The 25,343-nt window shown below is 35.2% G+C and overlaps 5 protein-coding genes across 15 annotated transcripts in view; 3 read left to right on the forward strand and 2 right to left on the reverse strand.

The window, feature by feature from the left end:
• Positions 1–105: 105 nt before the first annotated feature.
• Positions 106–4,321, reverse strand: LOC117157001 (sodium-coupled monocarboxylate transporter 1). Of its 2 annotated transcripts, XM_033334617.2 has the most exons (15): positions 3,768–4,321; positions 3,353–3,678; positions 2,971–3,185; positions 2,843–2,894; positions 2,700–2,767; positions 2,472–2,626; positions 2,245–2,385; positions 2,036–2,144; positions 1,711–1,820; positions 1,447–1,633; positions 1,305–1,391; positions 1,141–1,229; positions 938–1,051; positions 678–864; positions 106–568 (listed from the first exon to the last, which is right to left on the reverse strand). In XM_033334617.2, the coding sequence occupies exons 2-15, from the start codon at positions 3,594–3,596 to the stop codon at positions 491–493; spliced, it is 1,836 nt and encodes a 611-aa protein (XP_033190508.1). In that variant the 5' UTR covers positions 3,597–3,678; positions 3,768–4,321; the 3' UTR covers positions 106–490. The 2 variants fall into 2 exon arrangements, with proteins under 2 accessions (XP_033190508.1, XP_076478209.1); XM_076622094.1 differs by lacking the exon at positions 106–568 and having other exon boundaries at positions 729–864; positions 954–1,051.
• A 156-nt stretch (positions 4,322–4,477) lies between these two features.
• On the reverse strand, positions 4,478–5,950 carry Prosbeta1 (proteasome beta1 subunit). The gene is made up of 5 exons (XM_033334632.2): positions 5,773–5,950; positions 5,384–5,451; positions 5,171–5,302; positions 4,813–5,087; positions 4,478–4,705 (listed from the first exon to the last, which is right to left on the reverse strand). Exons 1-5 carry the CDS (start codon positions 5,866–5,868, stop codon positions 4,578–4,580), a joined length of 699 nt encoding a protein of 232 aa, XP_033190523.1. The 5' UTR covers positions 5,869–5,950; the 3' UTR covers positions 4,478–4,577.
• A 348-nt stretch (positions 5,951–6,298) lies between these two features.
• Positions 6,299–12,352, forward strand: rictor (rapamycin-insensitive companion of Tor). The gene is made up of 10 exons (XM_033334601.2): positions 6,299–6,414; positions 6,579–6,861; positions 6,936–6,983; positions 7,327–7,483; positions 7,589–10,783; positions 10,855–10,984; positions 11,054–11,424; positions 11,542–11,644; positions 11,727–11,834; positions 11,905–12,352. The coding sequence occupies exons 2-10, from the start codon at positions 6,801–6,803 to the stop codon at positions 12,271–12,273; spliced, it is 4,542 nt and encodes a 1,513-aa protein (XP_033190492.1). The 5' UTR covers positions 6,299–6,414; positions 6,579–6,800; the 3' UTR covers positions 12,274–12,352.
• A 225-nt stretch (positions 12,353–12,577) lies between these two features.
• Positions 12,578–15,018, forward strand: Gmer (GDP-L-fucose synthase-like protein). 2 transcript variants are annotated; one of them, XM_033334631.2, is made up of 7 exons: positions 12,578–12,803; positions 13,206–13,354; positions 13,430–13,544; positions 13,621–13,749; positions 13,886–14,099; positions 14,183–14,320; positions 14,397–15,018. In XM_033334631.2, the coding sequence occupies exons 2-7, from the start codon at positions 13,218–13,220 to the stop codon at positions 14,630–14,632; spliced, it is 969 nt and encodes a 322-aa protein (XP_033190522.1). In that variant the 5' UTR covers positions 12,578–12,803; positions 13,206–13,217; the 3' UTR covers positions 14,633–15,018. The 2 variants fall into 2 exon arrangements, with proteins under 2 accessions (XP_033190522.1, XP_033190521.1); XM_033334630.2 differs by having other exon boundaries at positions 12,579–12,869.
• Positions 15,019–15,548: 530 nt separating this feature from the next.
• Positions 15,549–25,343, forward strand: part of inaE (inactivation no afterpotential E) — a 53,248-nt gene continuing 43,453 nt past the window's right edge. For 2 of the 9 annotated variants that reach the window (XR_004464211.2, XM_033334615.2), the window contains exon 1: positions 15,579–18,012. Coding sequence is in view for 8 of the 9 variants with exons in the window: in XM_033334615.2 (XP_033190506.1) it covers positions 17,918–18,012 (95 nt within the window). In the remaining variant the exon portion in view is untranslated. Of the gene's footprint in view, positions 18,013–21,472; positions 21,648–25,343 lie in introns of all 9 variants that reach the window. The other 7 variants (XM_076622101.1, XM_076622104.1, XM_033334611.2 and 4 more) reach the window with 7 other exon arrangements.

The following is a 25,343-nucleotide window of genomic DNA, read 5'->3' on the forward strand; positions in this document are numbered from 1 at the left end:
AAGGAAAAGGCGTATTTCAAAAAGTTTGATTGTTTTATATATCCTGAACGTTATATATTTTATAACGAAGGTAAGAACTTCATTGAAAGTATTGCTAGTATAACATTAGAATAATAACGTATATATTATCTTTGTACATTTCCGTTAATGTTGAAATATACGTACGAAATACACTATATCTGTGAGTAAGTGTAAAAAATGTATGGAAGTTTTATTCGTGTGTCATACTCCGCTGTCAGACGACTTTTAACACTTTCGTGTGACTAAGAATTATATGAATAAGTCCGTCTCTCTCTTGCCTCGGTATTTCAACTCATCCAGACTCTAACTCGAGTCATTTTGTACTTTATTTTCTCCATTGACCTAACTTATTTTAGACTCAATCCTCTTAATTTGATATTTCAGCCTGTCAACCAAACACTTCATCTCGTACAGTTTGCCGACCCCTGATTCGATCAGCATGGATCATAATCATCAAGTCAAGGTCATACTAATGTGATACGCTTTCAGCTGCGTTCTCCTCGCCGGCTCTACGTATTTCCAAACTGTGTACTTCTAAATTCTCGACCTATAAGAAACAAAATACGTATGATATCAATGGTCGAAAAAAGATTCTGTACGAATTTTTTGAAAAAGACACATTTGTTAAAAGAAACTGATCGCTGATCATTGCTTGCCTCCTGATGAGGTTCTTTGCCCGATATTTTCAATAATTTCCTTATAAACGGGGCCAGTAACATTGGATCCAATTTTTCAACTTTTTCGGACGAGATCAGGCTCACAACTAGTCCGATGGTCATCGTCACTAAGGCGCCGGTAACGGTGTACCAGAGATAACTGAGACGATACAACGCTAGAGGTTCCCTGAAAAATATTTGTAAAATTATAGAGAGAAAAGTATATAATTAATGTTTTCTTTTAAAAATTTGATTATTACGGAAGAAATTCGTCACCATCCAAAATCGTGTCTGGAGGCTCGAGTAACATTAAGTTTTCTACTTGAGGGAACGAATAATAACATCCTTCCGTGCTGACTGGTTTCTCGTCGAATCTACCGAAACATTTTACGTTGGCCAATATTATAAATAGTCGAGAAGTGGCAAATATTTATTTTAAAATCATTCGATTCGTTATTCTTACTTTATTCTTCCACTAGCAATCGCTGCTTCTGCCGAAAGGCTAATCCAACCCATAAAACCCAAACCAGAAAGGCCACCTATCAGAGCACCCTATATTTCGTACAGAATTATAATATCCCCATTTCCGTTGTTCTTTTATCATTTTCATATTAAATTTTAGCATACCTTGGCATTTACCCAGGGCAATAAAATACCCATGCTAAAAATTCCAAGAGACGGTCCACTGGTAATGGAGGACAAGTTCATAGATAACTGAAACAGACTTTATTTTGACTAATTCTTTAGATTAAATTCTTGCACGTTATACCTGCAATACGTGAGATCCTGTTTTTTCGACGACAAATACTAGCGCCACACAGGTTGCCCCAAGAACAACTACCGTCAGTTTTAATAAAATATCCGCAGCTCTTGGCGAGACGGGCGTTTTCCTAAAGGGTTTAACAAAATCTTCTAACACCACTGCAGCCATCGAATTCAAACCGGTAGATAAAGAACTAAAATAAGGGAATGATTAAATATTGATTTTTTTTTTTTTACAATTGATCGTGAATGTGAATGATAGAAAGGTTACCTCAATGCTGCACTAAATACTCCAGCGACAAAGAGACCCGGAAGACCCGGAAATTCATTTAATATGTTCATAACAAGCAATGGTAATAACTGATCCTTAGCACCTGCTAACTACATGAGAAATATATTTTTCTTTTAATATCGGATTATTCTTAGAAATATAGAATACACAAAATAAAAATAATGTAAAAAATTGTAAAATATTCACAGGATGTAAAGTATGAAATGTCAGATGCATGAGTGATATGTTGCAGACGAAATCTTTCTATTACTTCCAGTTCATGATATATTGTGGAATTAGGGTATCAGGGAAGTCGGATCATTACCTTTGTTGTAAGTGGATCACATACATGGTACCAGGCATATATTAACATTCCCGCGTATCCGCATATTCCTATTAAAATCAAGACTCCAACTATAAAGATCCAAAGCGCTCTAAAACATATCCCATTTTGTGCCTTAGATCGTTTAATAGTTTATTTCGGAACTTATACTTTACAAATAAAAAAAGAAAGATTTAAAACAACGGATATACCTTCTAGCTGATTTTAACGTGGGCAATGCAAGATATCTTTGTATCATGTTCTGATTGATAACGGATACTTGCAACCAATGAAAGAAACCACCAACGACGAGAGACCAAATCGTATGCCTCGTAAGAGGACTCCAATCTGCCCTATTCCGAAAATTCGTATAACTTTATTATTGTTCTACTCGCGACCATTATTTTTCTTTTTAACGGTGATATTATATAATGCTCACGTGGGTAATTCGAGTCTTCCAGATTCTAGATTTCTTCTTATTACTACCGAAAATCCACCTACGTCGGATGTTCCCTTAACAACGATTAATATCATAGAGCCAAACATTATGAAGGTCTGAATAAAATCGGTCCATACTACTGCTCGTAAACCACCCTAGTAAAACGCGAATTATTTTGTACATTCTTAAGAGAATAATTTTCGTATCTACGAATTATATATGTCTTACCACACAAGTGTAAAAAATGCACACGATACATACGAACGGAGTGACTACATGTACATTCACTCCAGTAACTGTAAATACGTTATTTTATATGTTAATACTATGTGACTAATTCTATTCAAAATTATTCGGCGTGCATTCAGTACCTTGATTAAAAGCCAACGCTGGTACGTAAATAACAATAGGAAGCCATGTCATCTAGAAAAGAATAAGATATTTTTCTCATCGAAAATTTGAATGAATAAATGAATGAAATTGAACTAGAATAACTCACGATGCCGATCAAGAAAAGTACTGATCCTAATGTTCTGATTTTCCTATCGAAACGTTTTTCGAGATATTCGTATGTGCTTGTAAGTCTGAGTTCATGGAAAATTGGTAAATAGATTCCTGACGTTACAAAACCAACGATGATTACTCCGAAACCAATACACAGGTAACTAACACCGTGTACGTAAACTTCCGTTGGTGTGCCCAATAATGAAATACCTATTATTATTATTATTATTTAATAATAGTTACAGACTGAAGAAATAAAAATAAATTTTGCATAAAAATTGGTATTCGTTGTTATAATTATAATCTAAATATTTTAATGAGAATGCTATCGTTACAAACAGGTAGATAGTTGTTTAGAATTTCAAGCGAACTCCTACCCGATATAAAGCTGGCTATAAGACTCAAACTAACAGGGAACGTCTTCATGTTTCTACCACCCACGAGGTATTCGTCTTCTCCTGATGATTTCTTAATAAAACCGAAATAAATACCAACGAAGCCGCAAGCAACCAACATGAACGCGAAAACTGTATAATCCCATATACCAAAACTTCGCATCATTTCACTGACTTCCTGTACGGTTAGCATGTCTTGCGACCAATTTGGTTGACGATCCTCCATGCTACCTTCTGCGGTTATTTTGTTACAGAATGGAATTTTGTGACTGTTTCAACGCCTTGAGGCGTTTCGAATTAGCTAAATCCTTTTAAGAATGAATAATTGACATCTTTTTAACAATATAAAAATTACGCTTTTATATTTTTAAGTAGCATAGTCAAAAACGGCACTTACCTTAATTTTTATGCTTGATAATTTTTCAGTCCATTAAAACTAATTTATTGAAAAGAACTGTGTACCTGCGAACTTTTATTTTGAGTTTGATACATCTGCGAAGAGTAATTTACAATTTATACAAGAATAAAAATTGCTAAATATAGTTAATATTTTGGACACGCGATATAACATTCAGGGTCAAAATATAATTCTATTCACATTGAATTAAATGATAAATTATTTCAAATTTATGACACGTTCGTTAATATATGGTGTGGAAGGTTGTAATGGATATCACGGAAGACCGGCTACAACTAGCGTGACAGTTCATCTGAAAAGAGGCAGAAGCTCGAAGCGGCCCGATACGATTGCACACATCACGATTGTGCCATTGTGACAATTTTCTCATTAAATCGACAATGAACATTAAGTACGAAGTTAAAACGACCGGGTATATACCAGAGTGAATCGTAAGTGGATAATACGACCTAAATATGGTAGTAGTTGTATAGATGTGTTTGATCACATTGACGGTCGCGTTTCAACCAAGTTCCTGGATGATTTTCGGGTGTCAAAGAATTATTTATTAATAGCTATTCAGCGCTACTGTAAGCGTTAACATGGTACTTGTTGGCAACCTATTTAAGAGATACATGTATAGAAAGTATACATACGATATGTATATACACTCGGAACAAACAACAACTGTAAAAAAAGTAAAAGGTAGATATGTTTTATATTAATTTAATTAAGAAATAACACGTGACTGATACAGAATTTTAAAAAATATAGGATAAAGTTTTACACTTTACACACAGTACACAACTTTTATCCCTCGTAGAAACGCGGTAATTCGTTGCCTAATATAACTTTCCTTTCAGCACCTTTTTCCGTAATAACGCCAATTCGGATGACACCACCACTGCTACCATCGCGAGACATTGCCAATGCCAATGCTATAAAAATAAGAAATTTATTACATTGATATTACACTATTACATAATCAACATAATCAACAATTATATGCTCATATTGTACTGATAAAAGGTTGTTAAATATTTACTGTTTTCAACAAGTTTAACACATTCATCCCTTGACATGTTTGGCTTGTATTGTGCATCCATGTAACCATACACATAGGTTGAACCAGATCCTCCAATGGAAATTGGTTGTCGTACACACATACCACCTAGGGGAATACTATAAACTTGACCTCCTTTACGGCTATCCCATCCTGCCACCAAGATTCCTGCCATTAAGGAATCTCTGTAATTGTAACATAATTCACGAAACACATTTGCTGCTGTTTCTACTAAAGGTTCCATGCCCAGCTCCATTCTATAAAAATAAAACATATAAAATAAAATTATTCCATAATCCAATATATGTAAGTACATAAGTTCACACACAAATCTACTTACTTGTGCAGACTCAAATGATATGCAACTATGTCTGAAATAGCTTGGGTATCTGCCGCAGAACCAGAACGGCAACAATAAATGTGATCAGTGATTTTAGTCAGCTTATCAGCAAAACGATTGGAGATATAAGCCCTAAAATGGGTTAGTTATGAAATTCATTGTATAATTATTACCACATCCATAAAAAATAATTTTAGACATATCATATCATACCCAGTAGTGGCTCTAGAATCTGCTCCAATTACAACTCCTCCATCAAACTCACAAGCCATGATTGATGTCTAATTAATGAAATAATTTTTAAAAAATTGATACATTTCTTTCCAAAACTATAACGTAATAAAAATTGTTTTGCTTTAAATAAATGTTTTCACGGAATACAAAATTTATATTACATATGAAACAATTATTAAAATATATAACATAATTATTTAAATTATGTATATATTATTAACATAATATTACAGAAAGTATACTGATGTTACATGAATATAACAGAATAAGTTAATTCTGTTTTGAATTTTCATCATGTATGTACTTTTAAGTTTGCACTGTCATTCTAACCTCAAAACGTGTTAATGTCAGAATTTATTGAAACTTACTCCTGTACTTTGCTCAGAGGAAAGCCAATCTGGGCCCAAATTACTGGCAACTGAACTTATATTAGGTTGAACTAAATTATCCATCATATATGCCATTTTTCAAAAATTCTAATAAATGCTCTTTCCGCTTGACTGTTCAATGTTGGAAGCTAATTTGCGACTACAGTGTGTCCATCTACAAAACTTAAAAAATGATGTCTGTATCTAAACATAATTATTAAATATGAATAATTTGCAATTTTAACGGAACAGTTTTAACAGCTTTTATTCAGAACAATAAATTTTGTTATTACATTTATGCTACAATAAACTTTTTACAACTTTTTCTATTTTTGTACCATGTACTAGACTTTTTCTAATAATAATTAAACAAATATTTTATACTTAAGTAAAATTATATCTATTTATTTACTTTTACTACCAGTGTTTGTATGGATATTATACAATTAACAAAATATAATGAGCTTTAATTTTATCAAAGTAACTATTATAAAGCGATCTAAGATACAAAACATTATTGTTTCGAAATTGAATCTTCTGAACAGGCTAGTCCAGACCAGTCGCCAGTCAAGCATGTCATACAGTGCATTTTACTTGTATCTTCGTATATAATGGGAAATATATTAGGATTTCAAAAATAAAGTATATAATATACAGAGCTTGTATTCGTCGTAAAATATTGTTTAGAAAACAAAATAATACGAAACTATATGCGTTTTCAAAGACCTAAGGATTAAAGAAAGAAAGCACATTCTTCAGTTGATTGCATGTCTATCGTGAATCGTGACTCTTGCAACTTTTTTCAGGTACCTACAATTTTCCCGAAGAGTGCGGTATATTGAGTGCAACGTGCAAGCAACGTTCTCATGTAACACTTGATTTGTGTTATACTTGGTTTATCAGTAGTGGATTTATAGTGCTTCAGGCTTCGGGTTAACAATAAGAATGACATATATCATGCAAAAGACTTGTGGTAACAATCGGATAAAAAGTGTTGATCGTGATCGTGGGTAGCAGCCGGTAAAGAAATGGCAATTTCTAGCTGGATGATCTGGGGTAGGAGTCTTCGTACGAGCAGATCTCATCGAAGTACGTTGAACATTGACTGTCAATTTCCTTATTTTAAAACTACGTTGTTTCCTATTTATGTATTCTTTTTATAGGCCGTCAAGAGAGTGAAGACAGCTACGTGCAACTCGATCTGTCAAGAGGTTAGTAACCTAACCTGTAACTTGCAACTTTGTATCCACAGTACTTTATAACGATAACATAACTATCTCATATCAGTCTACGATTATATGTATATACGTGGTTATCCTTAAGACGCATTTTATAAAGTAACAGGTGTCTCTTTTGTGAAATACTAAAAGCACATTTAGAAAAAAGAAAGTAAAAAAATTTAGTTAATGAAAGATATAAAATTATCTTTGATATCAGTGTTTGTAAGCTTCTCAATATAGCAGTAACTTTCTACATATATACATATGTATTTGTTATAAAGATATTTATTTTCATTATCCATCTATGTAATTAAACATTTAATTTATTTTATAGGATTGAAAGAAAATGTGAAAGAAGTTTTGACCAATCTTTATCAACGGGAAAATGTTCCAAGTATAAAAAAATTAGCCTATCTTAATGCCATTGTTAAATTAATTAGCGAAAATGATTCACCAGATTATGGGTATTCCATTAGTGATGTATTTTGCTGGTAAGAATTTAAGAATGATTTATTACAAGCAATATAGAGATGTATTATCTTATAAAATATAGTATGTATTAATTATAATTTATATTGATTTTATGTATTTTATAGCTTGCGGGTGGGTCTTGTGCACGAAGCAACACAAGTTCGTGCAGCTGCACTACGAGCTGTACGATACATGCTCAAAAAAGAACAAGATGTTATTGCAATTAATAAATTACAGTATCCATATTTTGTGGCTAGAAGTATGGATGTTAATTTACGAAATGAAATGGAGAGGATGCAGGCTCTTAGACTTGTTAGAAGAATTTTAGTATTAGCTCCAAAACATTTTAGTCCTATTTTAGCAAGGTCTTTAATAAGTCTAACAAACGGAGGAGTTGAAGAAAAAGATGGAGCATTTCGAGCATTTTTAGCAACTCTTTGTGAATTAGGTGTTTTAAATTCAAATTTGTTAATCAGTTGTGGAGGAATTAGTGCCCTAGCGAGAGCTGCCATGACTGGACAAAGTCCTGCTATAATTGAATCTGTTGTAGGAGTTTTATTGAAATTATTAAATAATCCTGATACTAGGAGTAGTGTTTCTCTTATGTGTTTTGCAGCTCCCTATTGTGAGCTCCATTCTGCAAGTATAAATAGAACAAAAGAAGAACGAGAAAGATTTGCAGCAAGCAAGTTAGCATTACTAAGTATATTAAGATCCTATTCTGGAGTTTTACATTTTTGTCGGCCTGATGACAATTCGGGATTGAAAGCTATAGCAGATGTATTATATGTTGAGCAACTCGAAGTAAGAGGTGCTGTTTTAGAATTACTTTATGAGTTGTTGGATTTACCTTTGCCTACTTGGACAGATGAACCTGATGTTGCTCTAGCAGCAGTAGATCCCAGCAGAGCTCGTGATTCTTGGAAATTGTCAGAAGGCTTTGTTGCAGCTGAAGGAAAATATATTCTACCATCCTTATCATCACGTTGTCCAAATATTACAGAAATACATTTAGCACTATTGGTATATGCTTTACTGGAATGTGGTCTACATCGTGCTCTAGCAGAGACTATTGTTTCCACTGATACTTTTATTTCTGTACGTGCAGCTGTTTTGCTAGGTGCACTACTGCATCTTGCACATTCTCTTTTGCCTTCTGAAGTATGTGATCTTACTCCTCCTTTACCGAATTTATTAGAGCATGCAAGTGCTGGAAAGCATCAAGCTTTAGCAGCTGTTACAATTTTGGAACGAATGCACACTATGATGCGACGAAGACCGGCACCAGCAAGTCTATTTCTCGATAAAATTTTACAAGCTGGTACGTGGTTAAGACCGACATTACCAAGGCGTCAACGAACATCCAGTAGACATTGGTTACGTCGAGAATCACCGACTACACCTCTTTTGAAAGATGCGCAAGTACTCAGCTCCAAGGATGCTCTTGCTTGGAATTGGCCGGTAGTACGATCTATATTACGCTCACGGGAAGATACTGCGCGAATACTCCATGATTCTGATCACAGATTATTTATGAAAAGACTTGTACGTTACTTTAAACCATGTTCCAATGGTTACAGTAGAGTGGAGTTAGCGACAAATGCTAATTTAGCACGAGAAGCAACATTAGCTGGTTGTGATTTATTGAATTGTTTATTGGAAATTCCTGAACCTGAGAGTACAAAATTATTATTTGAATTAATCGAGGATGTTGATGAGCAAATCTCCAGTATTCGAACAGCTCAATCTGCTCATGAATGTTTATTTTCACCTCGTCATATGTCTACTACTTGCTGTCAAAAATATTTTCTATTTCTTGGACAACTGAGCCATTCAGCAAAGGGAACTAGGATTTTAAAAGAATTTCAATTATTAGGAAAGCTGCAAGATTTGGCTTTAGCTACTAATCACGACTGTTATGTTAAACTTATAATATCAAGCTTAGATTATTCTAGAGATGGACCTAATAGAAAAGTATTGACTAAGATTATTACAGAAGCTACATTAGACAGTACACGTCTATATGCGACACAGTTCCTCCGATTGATACTCAGAGCCAGAATGGCTGATGCCTATCGTTGGGCAATAACATTATTGTCAGAACGATTGTCAGATTTCAATAAAACTATAGCACTAACTGCATTAGAGGCATTACACGAAGCCTGCGACGAACCAGAATATTTAGAAGCTTTATTGCAACAAGGTGGGCAATTTCAGGATTGGGATAAATGGCTGGAAAAATTAGGCGATAAAGGTTACTTGCTGAAAATTCGACTATACTCTCTTCATCAGGGTTTCACAACACTTTCGTCTCCTGCGGAGGAATTGGAAAAATGGATAAGTCCAGGAGGTTTTGCAGAGAGATATGTTGGTTTAATAGAAGGAGAAATACATGATTCTTTAACTCGTCGTCAAAGAAACGAAACAGGAAGTTATCATAGAAGAACAAGTAACGTTCCCATGACACCACAGAACATTTTTATTCTACCACATTTAATAGGTCAATTGGTACAGCACGATTTAGGTATGCAGCTGTTATTACGTCGAAATGTAATACAACGTTTTACCCGTGTTGTTCAAAGATTTAGACTAGAATTTGGTAACAGAGATTCGGAATCAAACTCAAGATGTACTAAAACTAATCGTTCTGTAATTGATGATGCTTGCGCTATGTCTGAAGAATCTGGTACAGATGAAACAGTAGAATCAAATAGATTAGAGACAATAATGGATTCAGAAACTGTGGAAAGCGTGGATATAAGTTATCCGCAAAAAGCTGACTCTCTAGAAGTAGATATTCGACGAAAAACAAGTCTAGATGATTCCAGACGAACTACCTTAGAAAGAAATTGGAGGTTGGAGCCTGAATCTCGAGATGATCAAACGAGCTTAAGTAAAAGAATTTTAAAAGTAAAGTCCGCGCTATGGGCGCTTGGTCACATGGGAACCTCAGCAGCAGGAGTAGAACAATTAAATCATGCAGGCATTATAGAATTGTTAACTTCCATAGCGGAAACGTGTTCATATTATATAGTACGAGCAACAGCTATGTATGCTCTTAGTTTGATTGCTACAACTCGTGCAGGTGCAGATGCACTGTCGACATTTGACTGGCCATGTGTTAGACACAGACGTGGAGACCATTGGCCAGTTGTTCCTCCTACGAACAGATATCCAGCTCCGAGTCCGATTCCTATACAACGACATCATCGGAGTCTCAGTGACGGTAAGCCAGAATTACCTGAACCAGTTGCTCGAAGAACCAGAAATCGATCTGAAAGTGCAGCTACGGATCTCGAAGCCAGACGCTATGCGTTACCGTAAGAACCATATTTTAAGTAATAATTTTGTATTCGTTAAGAACATTCTCTATCATTGTTTATTTTTGCAGAGAAAGAGGAGAGACACCAAGTCCTGTTTCAAGTATTCAAAGATTAAGCCAACAAGATGCTGAGGGGTATGCAAGACTTCGTAGTTTACAACGTCATCGGAGACCTAGTTATTCTCAAAGTAGCTTAGAGGCAAGAATGTTTAAAGATCAATCTTCCGTTTCATCGGACATTTGATTAAATTAATTTATTTTATTTTAGATGTATAGTTTAGACGGTCGGCTTTCGTTACAAAGTTTATCCGAATTTGATTCATCTCGCAACTGGATTGCGGAACAAGTACTCACTCCAACACCTCCACCTCCCGATGATAATCATGATAATTTATCTTACATGGGTATTGCGCTTCCAAAGAGACTTATAACTATATTTCCGGAACCACCACAGTTGTCGGTTCCAGCTATAACACTGGATGATGCACCTAAGTCAGATGTAGAAACGACCGAAGTAGATGAGGAATCTTGTTCAGAATGTGATGTAGATGCAGAACATTATCGTATATGTTTAGTATGTTCTCATGGTAAAAATAGCAGCAAAGATATGATTCCAGAAAAAGACTTAAAGTTACAGAGGTAACATTAATTAATTATACAGTTACATAAAATGGTATATTATAAGTTTAGAATGCTGACTTTTTTTAGTACACCTAAGTTACATTAATTTTAATAACACCTGTATTATTTGAATAGGAAAATACTTAGGCATGCACAGCGATTGGCAAACCCTGTATGGTATCGTAATAGTCGACAAACCTTGCTTAGATTAAGACAGTTACACTCAGAAAGGTTTCAGGTATACATATAAATATAGCTTCAAGAATAAAAAACCATATGTTTAATTTGTTATTTATACATAATTGTGCTTTATGTTATAGGATATTTGTTTATTTTCGGATGTAGCTGCTCGTTTAGGTAGTAATACATATAGGATGCAAGCACGGCGATTTTTACAAGAATTATTTCTAGATTCTACATTCGAAGCAGTAAGTTGTCATAAAAAGATTAGAGTCACGACGTGCAAGAGAAGTTTCTAATTTTGACGTTGTAACACAGCTTTATGTAGAAGCAGCTAATGTTTTAAAACTAAACGATGGTAATGGTGATGAATCCTTGCAATCTCCCATTTCCACGGCGCTTGAACCCGACTCCCGTGTGCCTTCCGAAAGTAAGGTCAATGGAAGACTTACTTTTTCTGAGATTCAAGTAGCACAGCTAGATGCTGTTGCTGAAGAGGCGGGAGGTGATTCCTGTGTGACTCAACAATGCAATAAACCACAAGAGCTTCTGCGCAAACCAGAACGGAGAAGCGACGAAAAGATAATAGCCGAAATTTTAAAACCAGAAGAAAGAATACGTTTATCAAAAAGTTCTGATAGATTATTAAAAGTATCAGGTACAAACACTGCCATCAGTCTTGATTAGTAGTCACCAACTTTCAAACAGTTGTAAATATTTTGTATTAAAGTAATTACAAAATATGAAATAAATTACACTGCCAAAATAGGATGTAACAATATCCCTACTAAAATATAGTAATAGAAAATGATATATATATAATATATATATATATATATATAATATATATATATATATATAATATATATATATAATATATATATATATTATATATATTATATATATATTTATTATATATATATATAATCCTTTTTCTCGATTGATTCATATATAAGAAAGTATGGAGTCAACGTAGGAAAAGATTATACCATTGGTAGTGGGTAGTATTGGAATTACAGGTTGTAATCTTATTCCATGCTGAATCGATAACACCGCATGTGATATGAAGTGAAAATAGTATGTCAGGTCTATATTATATTTCGCCTGTGGTATAAGATAGTAGTTTTCCATATTCGTTGCCAGATGGCAATATGAACGTATAGCAATTGTAGTACAATTCGAACTTGGTCTTTATCAGTTTTTTTTATATAATTATTGTAAGTGATTTATTCTACCAGAGAGATTCTACTTGTTTGATACTAACAAAGTATTTGTTTTTATGCGTGAGTTACAAAATTAATAATTGTCAGTCAAAGTGTACTAATATGTAATATATTTAATGACTCCAAGAACAGAATAAGAATTTCAAATTTTTTACTTGATTAATAACCATATTGTTACTGTGCTATCATTTTCTAACTCTGTCTTTTATTATTTAAGTGATTTAAAATGTATTTACAAATGTATTTATAATTTTTTCATACTTTTTATATCAAAGAATTAAACTCATATTGTGACATGGTCAATATCATGTTTTATTTTTACAAATTTTTCAATTTCATCAAATCTGTAAAAAATAAAGGAAAGGTTCAAGTTTAAAAATTTAAATGCTTCCATAGATTCCATGAAACATGTCTGAAGGTAAAAGGATTATACTTGTAACTGGTGGAACAGGACTAGTTGGTAGAGCTATTGAACATGTCATCGAAACAAATAAAAATGAAAATGAAAAATGGATATTTGTAGGTTCTAAAGATGCAGACTTATGGTAAATTATTTATTAATTGTCATATATCAGTACACTACTTAGTTAAGCTATAGGTGAAATATATTGTATTTCCAGTGATAAAAAGGACACAGAGAAATTATTTGAGAAACATAAACCTACACACGTTATTCATTTAGCTGCTATGGTTGGTGGCTTGTTCCATAATATGACTCACAATTTGGACTTTCTGGTAAAGGAATAAAATCTTGACTAATGCCTGTTTTATTATTTTTAAATTGATGGAAATGTATGTTATAAATTTCTAGCGCAGGAATATTCACATGAACGATAATGTATTACAAACTGCTCATGAAAATGACATTGTCAAGGTCATATCATGTTTGTCAACTTGCATATTTCCTGATAAAACAACATATCCTATTGATGAAACCATGGTAACATTCCCTTTTATATTAGTAATTTTTAAGGCTTTGCTTTTTATATATTCTTATCTTACCTATAGTATCCTCTATTATCTTAATATCTATTATATCTATATTAATATCTATTATCTAATGTTTATTTCCTTAGATTCACAATGGTCCACCACATCCATCAAATTATGGTTACAGTTATGCCAAGCGTCTTATAGATATTCAAAATAGAGGTTATTATGACCAGTATCATAGAATTTATACTAGTATCGTTCCATGCAATGTGTTTGGGCCAAATGATAATTTTCATCCCAGTGCCAGTCATGTTATACCAGGCTTAATACGCAGACTTTATGATTTAATAAAAGATGGTACAATATTTTTCCAATAAGATTTTTATAAATTATCAATTGTTTTAAAGAATATTGTTGGCATCTGTTGGTATATATTTTAGGAAATACTGAAGATAAGGTATTTACCATATTAGGTTCTGGGAAGCCACTGAGACAATTTATTTATAGTTTAGACTTAGCTAACTTAATAATATGGGTATTGAGAGAGTATAACTCTGTGGAACCAATTATATTATCAGGTAAATCAAAAAGATCGATTAAACATATGGTATATATCGGTATATGTTATTTGAAATTTATCTATCTTTGACACAGTTGACGAATCCCAGGAAGTTACAATTTCTCAAGTAGCTGAGGCAATTGCACAAGCTTTTAATTTTAAAGGAAAGCTGGTATATGATACGTCTGCTGCCGATGGGCAGTATAAAAAAACAGCAAGCAATGCAAAATTACGAAAATATTTACCAAATTTTCAATTCACACCATTTAATCAAGCCATTAAAAATACCGTTGACTGGTATATAAAAAACTATGATCGAGCGAGAAATTAGTAAACGTTGAGAACTAATTAATGTTTCATTCACGCTAATTTTGGTTCTGTACAAAATTAGGAAAATAAGATGACCACTACTTTAAGCTTATATTGTACAATGTAATGTAATATAATATCTACGGCAGGAAGTGACGAAATTATATATATCGCTGAGTTTATTTCAACAATATTTTAACCTCTTATAGTTAGAAGAAGACAATTGTATTAAAATTATTTACATAATTATAAGTAAGTTATTAAAAAGTTACGGGTACATGTCTTCTAATTTTTCGTTAATTTTACGGATATCTCCATCAAGATATGTTAAGAATTAAAAGCGGATATTAAGCTGTTGTTACTATAAATACCCTATATTTTTAGAATAAATATTTCCTACATATGAAACAGCTTTTTTGTATTCTCAAAACTTACAATATTTTAAGATTGCTGGATAAAAAATATTTCTTTTTCAACTGAATCAATGTTTCACTTTGATTCTCTCAAGGGATGATTAGTGATTATTTTCGTTTATAGATGTTAATTCTTAGTCGTTACCTGAACATCTAAGAAACATCAACTACATCGTAATTTTTTCAATTTCTAATGGTTATTCAGTTATTTTATTCATCATAAACATTATCAACAGGATTGCTTAAATATTATCTAGAAGCTTAATTATTAAATATTATCTATAAGCCAGCTTATATTTCCAATGAAATAAAAAAGGGAATAGAAGAAAAAATATCACGTAAGGAAAATTACGAATATCCTTTTGATTTAATAGACATAAAAACTAAAACAAATGAAACGATGACGTACTGATCGTTGGTGTTCGACGACTGTCACGGAAATGAGGCGGAGCGAGTGATGGACGCGATGCAGCGCTTGTCGCACAAAAGGCGTCGCGACGCACGCGCATCTGTTAACATAAATTGAGCGCCCTCAGAACCGTGGAAGGTGCACGATGGCTTAAATTTGGTGCTCAGTCGCGCTCGAGGTGGCTCACCTCGACGATCGCGGAACTATGTGCTTTTCTCGTTTCACTCTTGTATTCACGATATGATGCTTTTTCGGCACGTGGTGTAGCTCAGGCTCAAAGTTTCGCGAATAAAATGCATCCATCGATCAATGCATTACCGCGTTACTTGAACAACTTTTCATGGAAAGAAATGATGATAGCGGTGCAGGGACACGCGTTGCGGTATCGTAGACGGTAACGCCGGCCGATCGGCTTTGCCGGGGGAAAGTCAGCTTCTTCGTGTCTTTTATTCCTGCGAACCATATCGCACAAGCGATCCATACGATTCATCAAAGGATCTTGACGCTTCCAGTGAAACAAGGCGAATCTTTGTAGAAACGTGTACCCAAAAAAAAAAAAAAAAAAAAAAAAAAAAAAATGAACAGTTTCAAGGAATCTAAGTTGGATAGGAGTCTAGATTGTGATAAAAAGAACTCATGTTCGGGGTAAAATATCGTGATACGTGTGAATCGGTTCGTGAGCATTTATTGCAGCTCGACGATAGAAAAGTGTCTGGATGAACAACGTGATAAACACGAATGGTAAGAGCAATGTTACAAGGACGAAACGATTTTCATTGGAGTACAGTAAGAAATAGATTTCTGTCTTTAATACTCTAAATTTAGTACTCTAAATCGCAAATATTACGGGTTTTCTGCAGTCTATGGAGTGAGTAGTAAGCATAGCTATTTTGGCAGACATTGATAACTTGATTAGTATCGATCTTGCGTACAAATGAAGATATCAGTTAGAGATTAAGAATAATTCCAGTAGGCGAAATTGCGCTAATTAGATTCGTTAATCTGTTAAATTTCGATTAAATTAATGCCAAATAAGAGAATCTTTCATCACGTAGTGACAAAGCATGGTTTCATTTAATTTCTTCTATAAAAGTTTACCTTTGAAGCAGTTACGATTGCTGTAAACAGAGCGTCGCATCACTCTTTTTAGAATTCCATTCACAATTTGCTCGGTCTTTAAGATCTTGTAGCCCTCTTAGTAGATTTCGTTCATTTCGCTAAACGAGTTGCTGCGAATGCGGTAAAAAGATCTCGTCCCTTAGTTTGATCAAATTCTTGCGCTTCTCGGCTGCGGATGGAAAGGATGATTTCAGAAGCGTGCCAACACTGCTTAAAAGTTTTACCGATCTCCGGAGAATTCTCGAGGATTTCAGCTACCTTTCAAAGTGTGAACCACTTTCGTTTCTGACGTACATACCCGATGGAAATAATTTATATGTTATCCTTCGTATAATCGCAACATTCGACCCGAAAAATGACACATAAATTCCTATGGAGAAATATTGTCTATGGAAAAGTTGTAATATCGGAGATGATTTAATATGTAGGAGTCTATGTGCATGTCTTTATTATCTCGTTTCCTTCCATCCGCATCCCACGGAACTGTATTCTCTTTTTGTCCTCCATTGTTCTACGACGCGTATTCTTCTCCTAAGGGAGGTAAAATCAGTCTGTGACTCACAATGGTTTTGCGAAACAATATCTTCTAAAACGAATAGAATATTCGTTAACTTTGTCCTCACCAATAATATCGCTGGAATACAAGATCTAAACAAAATTGAATTAATTGAATCGTTTAACAGCTCGACAAAATTCAAAGCCGTAGGCTATCCTGCGTAATTCGCGTTATATTGTCAGTATCTGAGTGGCTCTAAGGAGATCTAAAGAAACGTTCTTCCGAAGAAGATCCATCGTGCGCGATCTTTTGATTGACATTTATCGCATTTACGATAAGAATATCACGGTAGCGGTGTGTGTGCGCGATCTAAGCGAATATCGCGCGCTTCGTCGCATTAATCGTTGCATTCGTTTTCCTTTTGAGATCCAGTAAGGACGATTGGTATGTACGAGAGGTTTCTCCGTAAGATAATTCACGACTCAGTTGAAACAGTGTCTTCAACGTGATTCAGTTTCCACATCGTGGATAGAACGCGATGCGTTGTCGTCGTGTCGCGAATGAAAGCTCGTTCATTCGAGGGGAACAGCGCTCGAGAGGTTTCCGATAAAGTTTGCTGGTGAGGAGGATGGAGAGAATCCGTGGTCCGCCGGAACACAGTTACGGAAATGCGCGTCGACGACGACCTCGACGAGGCGACCGGCGTTCGTGTCGATTTCCAAAGAGATCTCGGAGCAGAGTTCAAGTTCGTATCGCTCGGTGATTCGAGGACGAAAGCCGGTGATTGCACCCCTCGCTGATCGGTGGATCGTTGAGCGTCTTGGCTGATTGAATGGGAAATAGGAACGACCAAAGGATCCTGAAGAAGATATGCCTGGTATCGTGGTATTCCGGCGCCGATGGAGCGTCGGCAGTGACGACCTCGTCGTGCCCGGTGCTTTCCTGTTCATCCTGCATCTGATATGGTGAGTGAACATTCCGATATTAATAACGGACCCCGATCAATCACTTTGTCCCGTTCTAACCGTCGTTATTTTCAGCATTTTCAAGAATTTTCAATGCTAATAGGACATGCTATCAGCGCGAAAGATACCTGTCTTTGTATTTATAGAAGCTCTTCGAAATAGAATATGTTCGCGGATAATTCCACGTGACCTACATTGTGCTTAATGCGCATAGCATTTACCTATACGTATTTCGATTAGTTTCGATAGAGAAATTCTCAGAACGCATGATTTCCGCCATTTAATTACCATCGTAATTTAATAATCGATTTAGCTTCCCTCGTCGTGTAACCGTCCGGACTCCCTGTACCGTCGTGTGATCTTCGAAAATACGTCGATACAAATCGGCCGATTAATTTATTTACCGTGTAATTAAGCGCGATTAGCATTAAGGCGTGAAGAAGTCAGGAATTTTAATTATGTCTTAAAGTTTCTCGCCCGTTGCAGGCCAACTTGCAGCTTTTAATACAATTTACAATGTCTCGTGTACGAAACGTGAAAATTATGCAACAGTGGAAAACCGAGTGAATTCGTTTGCCGTTGAGCTATTTACCCTTTACAGTTAAACGATGGTACTCTTTTAGTTTAATTTAATTAGATACTAAAGGCCCCGAGGCAATTAAAGCTGCAGTGCGTGACTATATAACTATGTTAGAACTGTATATATAAAGATAATGATTCACTTTGTGATTGAGCAGTTGTTGCATTATTTTTTATTTGTTTATTTTGTAACAGTTTCACGGCATTGTTCGTGCAATGGTCACGGACGAAATATCTCGCGATACAATATCATTTGTACCACACCACGGATAAATTATTGTCTAACCTACCGATATTTATCGTAAAATTTTGTTTAATATGTCTTACGATGTCGTCCTGGTTTCGTCTTGGCTTAGCTCTGGTTTCGTCTTGGCCTAGCTCCGCTTTCGTCCTGGTTTCGTCCTAGTTTCGACCTGGTTTCATCCTGGTTTCATCCTGGTCTCATCTCGCCCCGTCCGGGTTGGTTTTGTTTGATACGTTTGTTAAAATTCTAATATACGTATGTATATTTTGTAAATCATGATTAAGTTTTGGTTAAAGCGTGGTCGAATTTTTACCAACATTTTCATGACTTTGATTAACGAGATACGTAAAGGCTTCCTGATCGCAATAAAATTTTGTTTAAACGAGTAACAATATTTGGAAAATATCATAAATTCACGAGAGTCTATTTAACCGTTTTGCTGTCACGAACAAAGTATCTTGCGACATAATATTGTTCCTACAATGACCACGGTCGAGATATCCCGTGTGTTTGTTTATTAAGACAAGAGTTGTAATTACAGAAAAATAGACTGGCGAGATACTTCATCCGTGGTGTTGTATAAACGATATTTAGCCGCAGGGTAACTCGTTCGTGTTCGTCGTACGAACGATATTGCGTCGCCAGATGTCTCGTTCATGATTGCAAAGCGATTAAATGTATTCGTAGTTCTTTTTCTCGTTCTTTCGACACTCTAGCGGCAATAAAATTCGCTTTCCTCAGATAAAAATCTTACGAAATAAATAGATCGATGTATACGCTTATTTCAATAATTCCGCGATTCTTCTTGATCGTCACCACTTAGTTACGGATTCAAATCAAAAACTGCACTGTTATATACATTTTCAGAAAATTACTCGTGTCGAGATCTGGTGCGTTTTTATCAGAGCGTTGTAATTTATCGCGTGTTTAGAGGAAATTATTAGGCATCAATATCCCTGGGCTTATTATTAGCGATGATCAAAGGATAATTTTCGCGTGATAGCACGCCAATGCCGTATGTTTTAACTTTGAAAAATCGTTAATAAACGCGGTAAATGACCCGATACAGAGAGATAGAGAGACAGAGAAAGAGAGAGAGAGAGAGACAAACGATAGGCGAATACATAGGAAATTGGCGATCGTCCATTTCGTACTAGTCATCTTTATAAATTTGCGGCTCTCGATACGTCTCTAATATGTCCATGTCTGGAACGCAGACTCTGTGTCTTCTTCTATCGGGCGATACAGAATAGCCGATAAAGTTTCAATTAAAACAACGTCTAGCCGTTGTTGACGTTTGTACGGCCCTTTGAACGAATGTACAATCAATTTTCTCTGTTATCTCGTGTATTGTCCCACCGACTAGCTGTGCACGACATCGAAACTTTATCTCGGTTAGTTGATGTGCATTTCATCTTTCGTCCCTAGACACAGATTCTTCGTAAAAATGTCCATTTGTTTTGTTATTTATTATTTTGATATCGACCGTTTAAACGTAGACGAATATGGACGTATTCAAATAGAATTCCGTGATGTCTCGCATCTTGTCTTTTATGCATATTAAACACAGATTGACACGAAAGTCACGCAATTCCGAGCTTTTCGATACATGGAAAAAGACTTACTAGAAATGATGTATTTTATTTTTAAATTTATCTCTTTTTTTATGAAGACCCTTGAGAATATGAATTTAAGAAGTTTGTATCGTAGCTTGAAAAATAGAGCTGATAAAACATCTAACCGTGTTGGAAACTAATTAAGAATCGCGGACAGATGTCTTATCGCAACGGGTATGATATGAAAGTTATTAAAAAATTTAAGCATTTGCTTGTTTGCTGCTAACTCGAGTGAATCGAAGTTGTCAAGTACCTTGATCCTATTTTCTAACAAGATAAGATCAAAGATTTCCATTCAAATATTTTTCGAGATTCTTCCTGATTGAACTTATTTCCCTTCTATTTCTTCCGTTCCACTAGGAAGAAATATGATTCATTGAGCTTATTGAATTTGCTCTCGCGTTAATGAAGAAGATTGAGAAGATTAAAAAGTCACATCGTGTCTTCGAATAAATATACGACGTGATGATAATTAAAAAAATATACGAAAATAATGTTGCGCCACAAATTGTTAACGAAGAAATAATTTGTTCTTCGTAAATATCATTGATTTATATTTCAGTACAGAAAATAACATTATTATCACTAGACTGCGGATGCAGAGTTTTCCCATCTATTAAATATCATAATTTGTTATAATAAATATATTTTGGATATTTTATACATTTTTCCTGAATTTTCCATAAATACATGAACATGCGCAATTTAACTATGATATAAATATAAGTATTTTATACATAAACCCACTTTAAGACAACAATGACCCTATTATCCTACCATTCGAACACCTTCAATTCAAAAACAAGTTTACCGCAAAGCGATCCAGGATTCCCTCCATTTTTTTTTGCCTCGCTATGAACCGACCGAGCGGAGTTTCGTTCCGCGTTTCACTGATTCAGTACATCCGTGACAGCCGAATGGTCACGAGGTTCGACGGTCCGGTTGTTCGTTTCGCGAGGTACACCAAGTAACACATAGTCGCTCGGTCGATGAGTTAATCGCGTTATTTGTGCCGGTATAGGTTATGTCATCGTACGTGAATGTTTTTGCTCGCGTACGGGGACAATTGCTCGGGCGAGCCACAAAGTTGCTGAACGAAACATGCCGGCTCTCATCACGTTTGGCAGACGTTGGCGTGTCGGCAGCGATGACCTGCTCATACCGGGCGCCACCTTGGCTTTCATTCACGCGGTCGAGTAAGTATGGATACATGCCTATGCAAATAGAATACGCTAAAGCAGCTGCAAATTTCTTCGAAATATACATCAGCTGTGAACATATCGTCGTATTACATTTTCCAACACTGTTGGATCGTGCGTGCTATTCGCAATTAAAAGGTAAATTTATTCATCTCATCTTCAATTTTCTCCCGTCGACTATGATCGATGAACAAAGGTCGATAGCACCTCGCGGAACCAGCTTTGAGTTCAATGATCGATATTTTGCGATATTTGAGAATTTAAGAGTTCGAGATGTATCAGAGAGATCTGAGAGAGCCATAACGTTTTGGTTCAATTTCAATCGGGAGTAACATGCGAAATATATATTTGATACGTGTGCATACTATACATACATATTTAATGGTGTAATATGTGGTAGTTGTACGAATGTTTTATCGATTTTCGTAATCACATCGAGGGTACTGGGGACTGGCACATTCGAGTGTAATGTTGCAATAGTGCAAATGTCAATGTCGATTACTTTGCCGATCACGTCGACGTTCGGTATGTTATCCAAGGTATTATATTTCTGTTTCATAAGGTATGTTGGAAATTCCATTCAAAGTGGGGTAGAAGAGTAGTTGTAAATTGTATTATGGCGGGAACATAATGTCAATACTGCGCTGCGCTGTAATATTTGGGATACGTTATGCTTCGTTAATTCCCCCTCTCCTCTCATCTAAACCACGATGACGTTGGAAAAGAGCATTGAATAAAAATTTTATTACTTCATTTTTATCATGATAAAATTATTTTTGAGACACTAAATACCGCGTATTATAATTATTCGAATAACAGATTTTCCGCTTATTTTTAGCGATGACATCAGATTCTAGACCGCCATATGTTATTTTTTCAACTAGTACACTATATTCTTTCATCTATAATCTTTTCATTACTAATATTTTGTATTAAAACTGTCTTAATGGCTTAACTATAACTGATTGCCCATCGAGGATTATCGATTCTTTATCTATCACGTGATAAGTAAGATTGCTGCTTTACAATTACAGCTCTGTTCAATAATAATAATAATATTAATAATAATAATTACATGAATGTGCGTGGGCTCAAATATTTAGTGTATTGCAGTCAACCTCATCCTTCTTGTAATGATATGATAATGATATAACCCCAATGAAATGAGATAAAGTGAATGAATGACAGGAAGATGTAGGCGTTGCGATGCACATATTGTTAGGCTATTACTGACCTTTTCACGATTAATGTAAATTTTAGATTTACAAATCTAACTTTCTCACTTGTTTTTTTGGAAGCGCGTAACCGATATGGCAAAGACACGCACGGTATCCAATGGGTGAATGTGAAATTTGCACGCCGGTCCTCAGACAACGACGATTTTTCTACAAATAAGCCGAGATAGGTTTTCCATCGCCGTTTACAACGTTTCTTACTCTCTCAAGGAGAATCTGAGATACGTCGTTCCACGGAGTTCGTTTGAGACGGTAAATAGATTTAACGTGAACTCGACCGCGATTTCGTGCAAGCTCATCGGGCTTCCTTAGAAAGCAGCAAAATAACGCGAGAAACACGCATTCGGATCCTCTGTTCAGAATGCGATTTACTGCTTTTTTCCGCGGAGGGAAGACTTTCTCCTTTAACTTCATTCTCCTTCTTTCGTTTAATGAAAGATTCCTTAAAATCGGGCAAAGCGAGCACGCACTTTTTTGAGGCCCATTAAATTTCAAATTCGCTACACGGCGGAGCACCGCTGGCGTTGGTGATGTAAATTCTACGTGAAAACGTTCATGACGTTAAAGGGAGGAATGGCGAATTTACTGCCGAAGAAACCGATAAAACTTTCTTTTGCATCCATCGATTACGACTTTTCGTCCAAATGTTCTTAATAATTTCTAGATAACGTTATTTATGTGTAGCAGCGGTGTGTGAAATATCGCGAATAAAATTAAACTTACGACGGTTCTTGAAAACTTGTTCATATTTCATGTGAAAATTGTTACTTATCTTCTTCGCTTATAAAAAATAGAAAAAGGGAGAAGGCTGCTATAAATAAATCTGCGTGCATTTATAACCTTCTTCGTTTCGAAATAGAATCATTGGCCTGAAAAAACTTTGCTGTGCTAAAATTGCAGATCGTTCGTGTCATTAAAATTTGTATTGCAAATATTAGCAAAAACACGAACTTGCAATATTTTAAATCAATACAGCGTAACGGTTCAGTGTTCTCTGTTTTTGTACAACTAATACTAGTAAGTAGATAGAATCGTAGGAACCGCTGTTAGGGTTTCACCGATTTCCTGTCTTACTCCATCCCAAAAGGTCTCGGTTAGTGTTCTTGAACAAATGTATAATTACATATATTAGCAGCAGGAGTTCTCGAACATTTTCTGGACTTTATCGTTCTCTGAAAATTGATGCAGAAAAATTGTGATTTAGTTTTATACGCGAGACACCAGCTCGAAAGGACAATGTTTGCGAACATACGCTCACATAATAATTTTTCCGCTCTTATAATTTAGTGGAACACAAACTCCGTTATTTTTTGTCGAAGGTTCCAGAAATATTTCGCGCGATAGTGCACATTTTCATCTCTTCGCCGCTATTTTTCAATTTTTTATTTTATACACGTATGCACACGTATTTGCGTTTTGCTTTCGCTTCGTGTATCTACATTTTCAAATAAACATAGTGTGAAAATTTGAATAAATAAAACAAATCGTAGAAGCAATACAATATATTTATTCGTATGTTTTAAAAACGGCACAATTTGATACTCGTGAAACTTTTAACATAGACAAATACATTTACCACATTTTAGTAAAAAATGAATAAAGCATCACTCGTACAGTCAATGGTATAGCAATCGATATTTTCTAAATATTCAAAGGGACAACTCAAATCAATATTTAATCATAAAATCATGTAATAATGTAAAATAACTGAATGACAGCATATTGAATATTATTCGTGCAAAAAAGACGAAAATATGATTTTTCTCTTTGTAGTCTTTAATTAATTAATTAAGTGGCAAAAATAACAATCGCCGCACGATATAAGAAATATTTTAAGAAAAATTGCACTTGGTATTCTAATTGGAACGGATCAGAATCATTTACTGATTATCATATTTCAATCTTTCTAATTGCATCGCCGCGCGGTCGCAATCATTCGCAAATTGAATAGCAGAACGATTCCGCTTTAACACTTTTCCTGCGGCCCCTAGCTTCAAGGTGACTAGACGCAGTCGTAATTTATTTAGTCGTTTATAAAGCGGTCCCCTTTAAGCCCCGGGATATTCGCGATGCGGAGGAACACGATACTCGAATCGAAGTGCGCGGCTCTTTTCAAACGGGTTCGTCTCTGCCCATAGTTTGCATCTACGAAAGACTGGCTTTTCGTACCAGAATCCCTTTAACGAACGAAACTTACGTTGAACAGATCGTGCATGCTTTTACTCGCGACCCGCTGGGTATAACGTGGAAAATTACAGAACCTAAGCTCTCGTATACTTGCAGATTTCATTTATTTAGAACCTCGCGTGGCTCTTACGAAAATAACGTTAAATATTCACGGTCTTAGAAAACGAACGATGGCAGACGCAAAATAAATTTGCTCCTCGATTATCAGTTCAATTAATAATTTACCCCTTTGAAATGCGCGTCACGAAGCACACGATGTGAATTTGTTTCT

The sequence above is a fragment of the Bombus vancouverensis genome, chromosome 10 (genome assembly GCF_051014615.1).
Source record: "Bombus vancouverensis nearcticus chromosome 10, iyBomVanc1_principal, whole genome shotgun sequence".
Classification (NCBI taxonomy): Eukaryota; Metazoa; Arthropoda; class Insecta; order Hymenoptera; family Apidae; genus Bombus; species Bombus vancouverensis.

Excerpts from the sequence above, each read along its gene's own strand:
- LOC117157001 (XM_033334617.2), bottom strand. The coding sequence starts at position 3,596 with ATGGAGGATCGTCAACCAAATTGGTCGCAAGACATGCTAACCGTACAG. Across the intron at positions 3,186-3,352 it reads TATAGCCAGCTTTATATCGG|GTATTTCATTATTGGGCACA; the intron begins GTAGGAGTTCGC and ends TAATAATAATAG. Across the intron at positions 569-677 it reads GCAAAGAACCTCATCAGGAG|GTCGAGAATTTAGAAGTACA; the intron begins GCAAGCAATGAT and ends TGTTTCTTATAG.
- Prosbeta1 (XM_033334632.2), bottom strand. The coding sequence starts at position 5,868 with ATGGCATATATGATGGATAATTTAGTTCAACCTAATATAAGTTCAGTT. Across the intron at positions 5,452-5,772 it reads CCTCTGAGCAAAGTACAGGA|ACATCAATCATGGCTTGTGA; the intron begins GTAAGTTTCAAT and ends TTCATTAATTAG. Across the intron at positions 5,303-5,383 it reads GATTCTAGAGCCACTACTGG|GGCTTATATCTCCAATCGTT; the intron begins GTATGATATGAT and ends AACCCATTTTAG.
- rictor (XM_033334601.2), top strand. The coding sequence starts at position 6,801 with ATGGCAATTTCTAGCTGGATGATCTGGGGTAGGAGTCTTCGTACGAGC. Across the intron at positions 11,645-11,726 it reads TACACTCAGAAAGGTTTCAG|GATATTTGTTTATTTTCGGA; the intron begins GTATACATATAA and ends TTTATGTTATAG. Across the intron at positions 11,835-11,904 it reads TAGATTCTACATTCGAAGCA|CTTTATGTAGAAGCAGCTAA; the intron begins GTAAGTTGTCAT and ends GTTGTAACACAG.
- Gmer (XM_033334631.2), top strand. The coding sequence starts at position 13,218 with ATGTCTGAAGGTAAAAGGATTATACTTGTAACTGGTGGAACAGGACTA. Across the intron at positions 13,355-13,429 it reads TCTAAAGATGCAGACTTATG|TGATAAAAAGGACACAGAGA; the intron begins GTAAATTATTTA and ends TTGTATTTCCAG. Across the intron at positions 13,750-13,885 it reads ATCCTATTGATGAAACCATG|ATTCACAATGGTCCACCACA; the intron begins GTAACATTCCCT and ends TTATTTCCTTAG.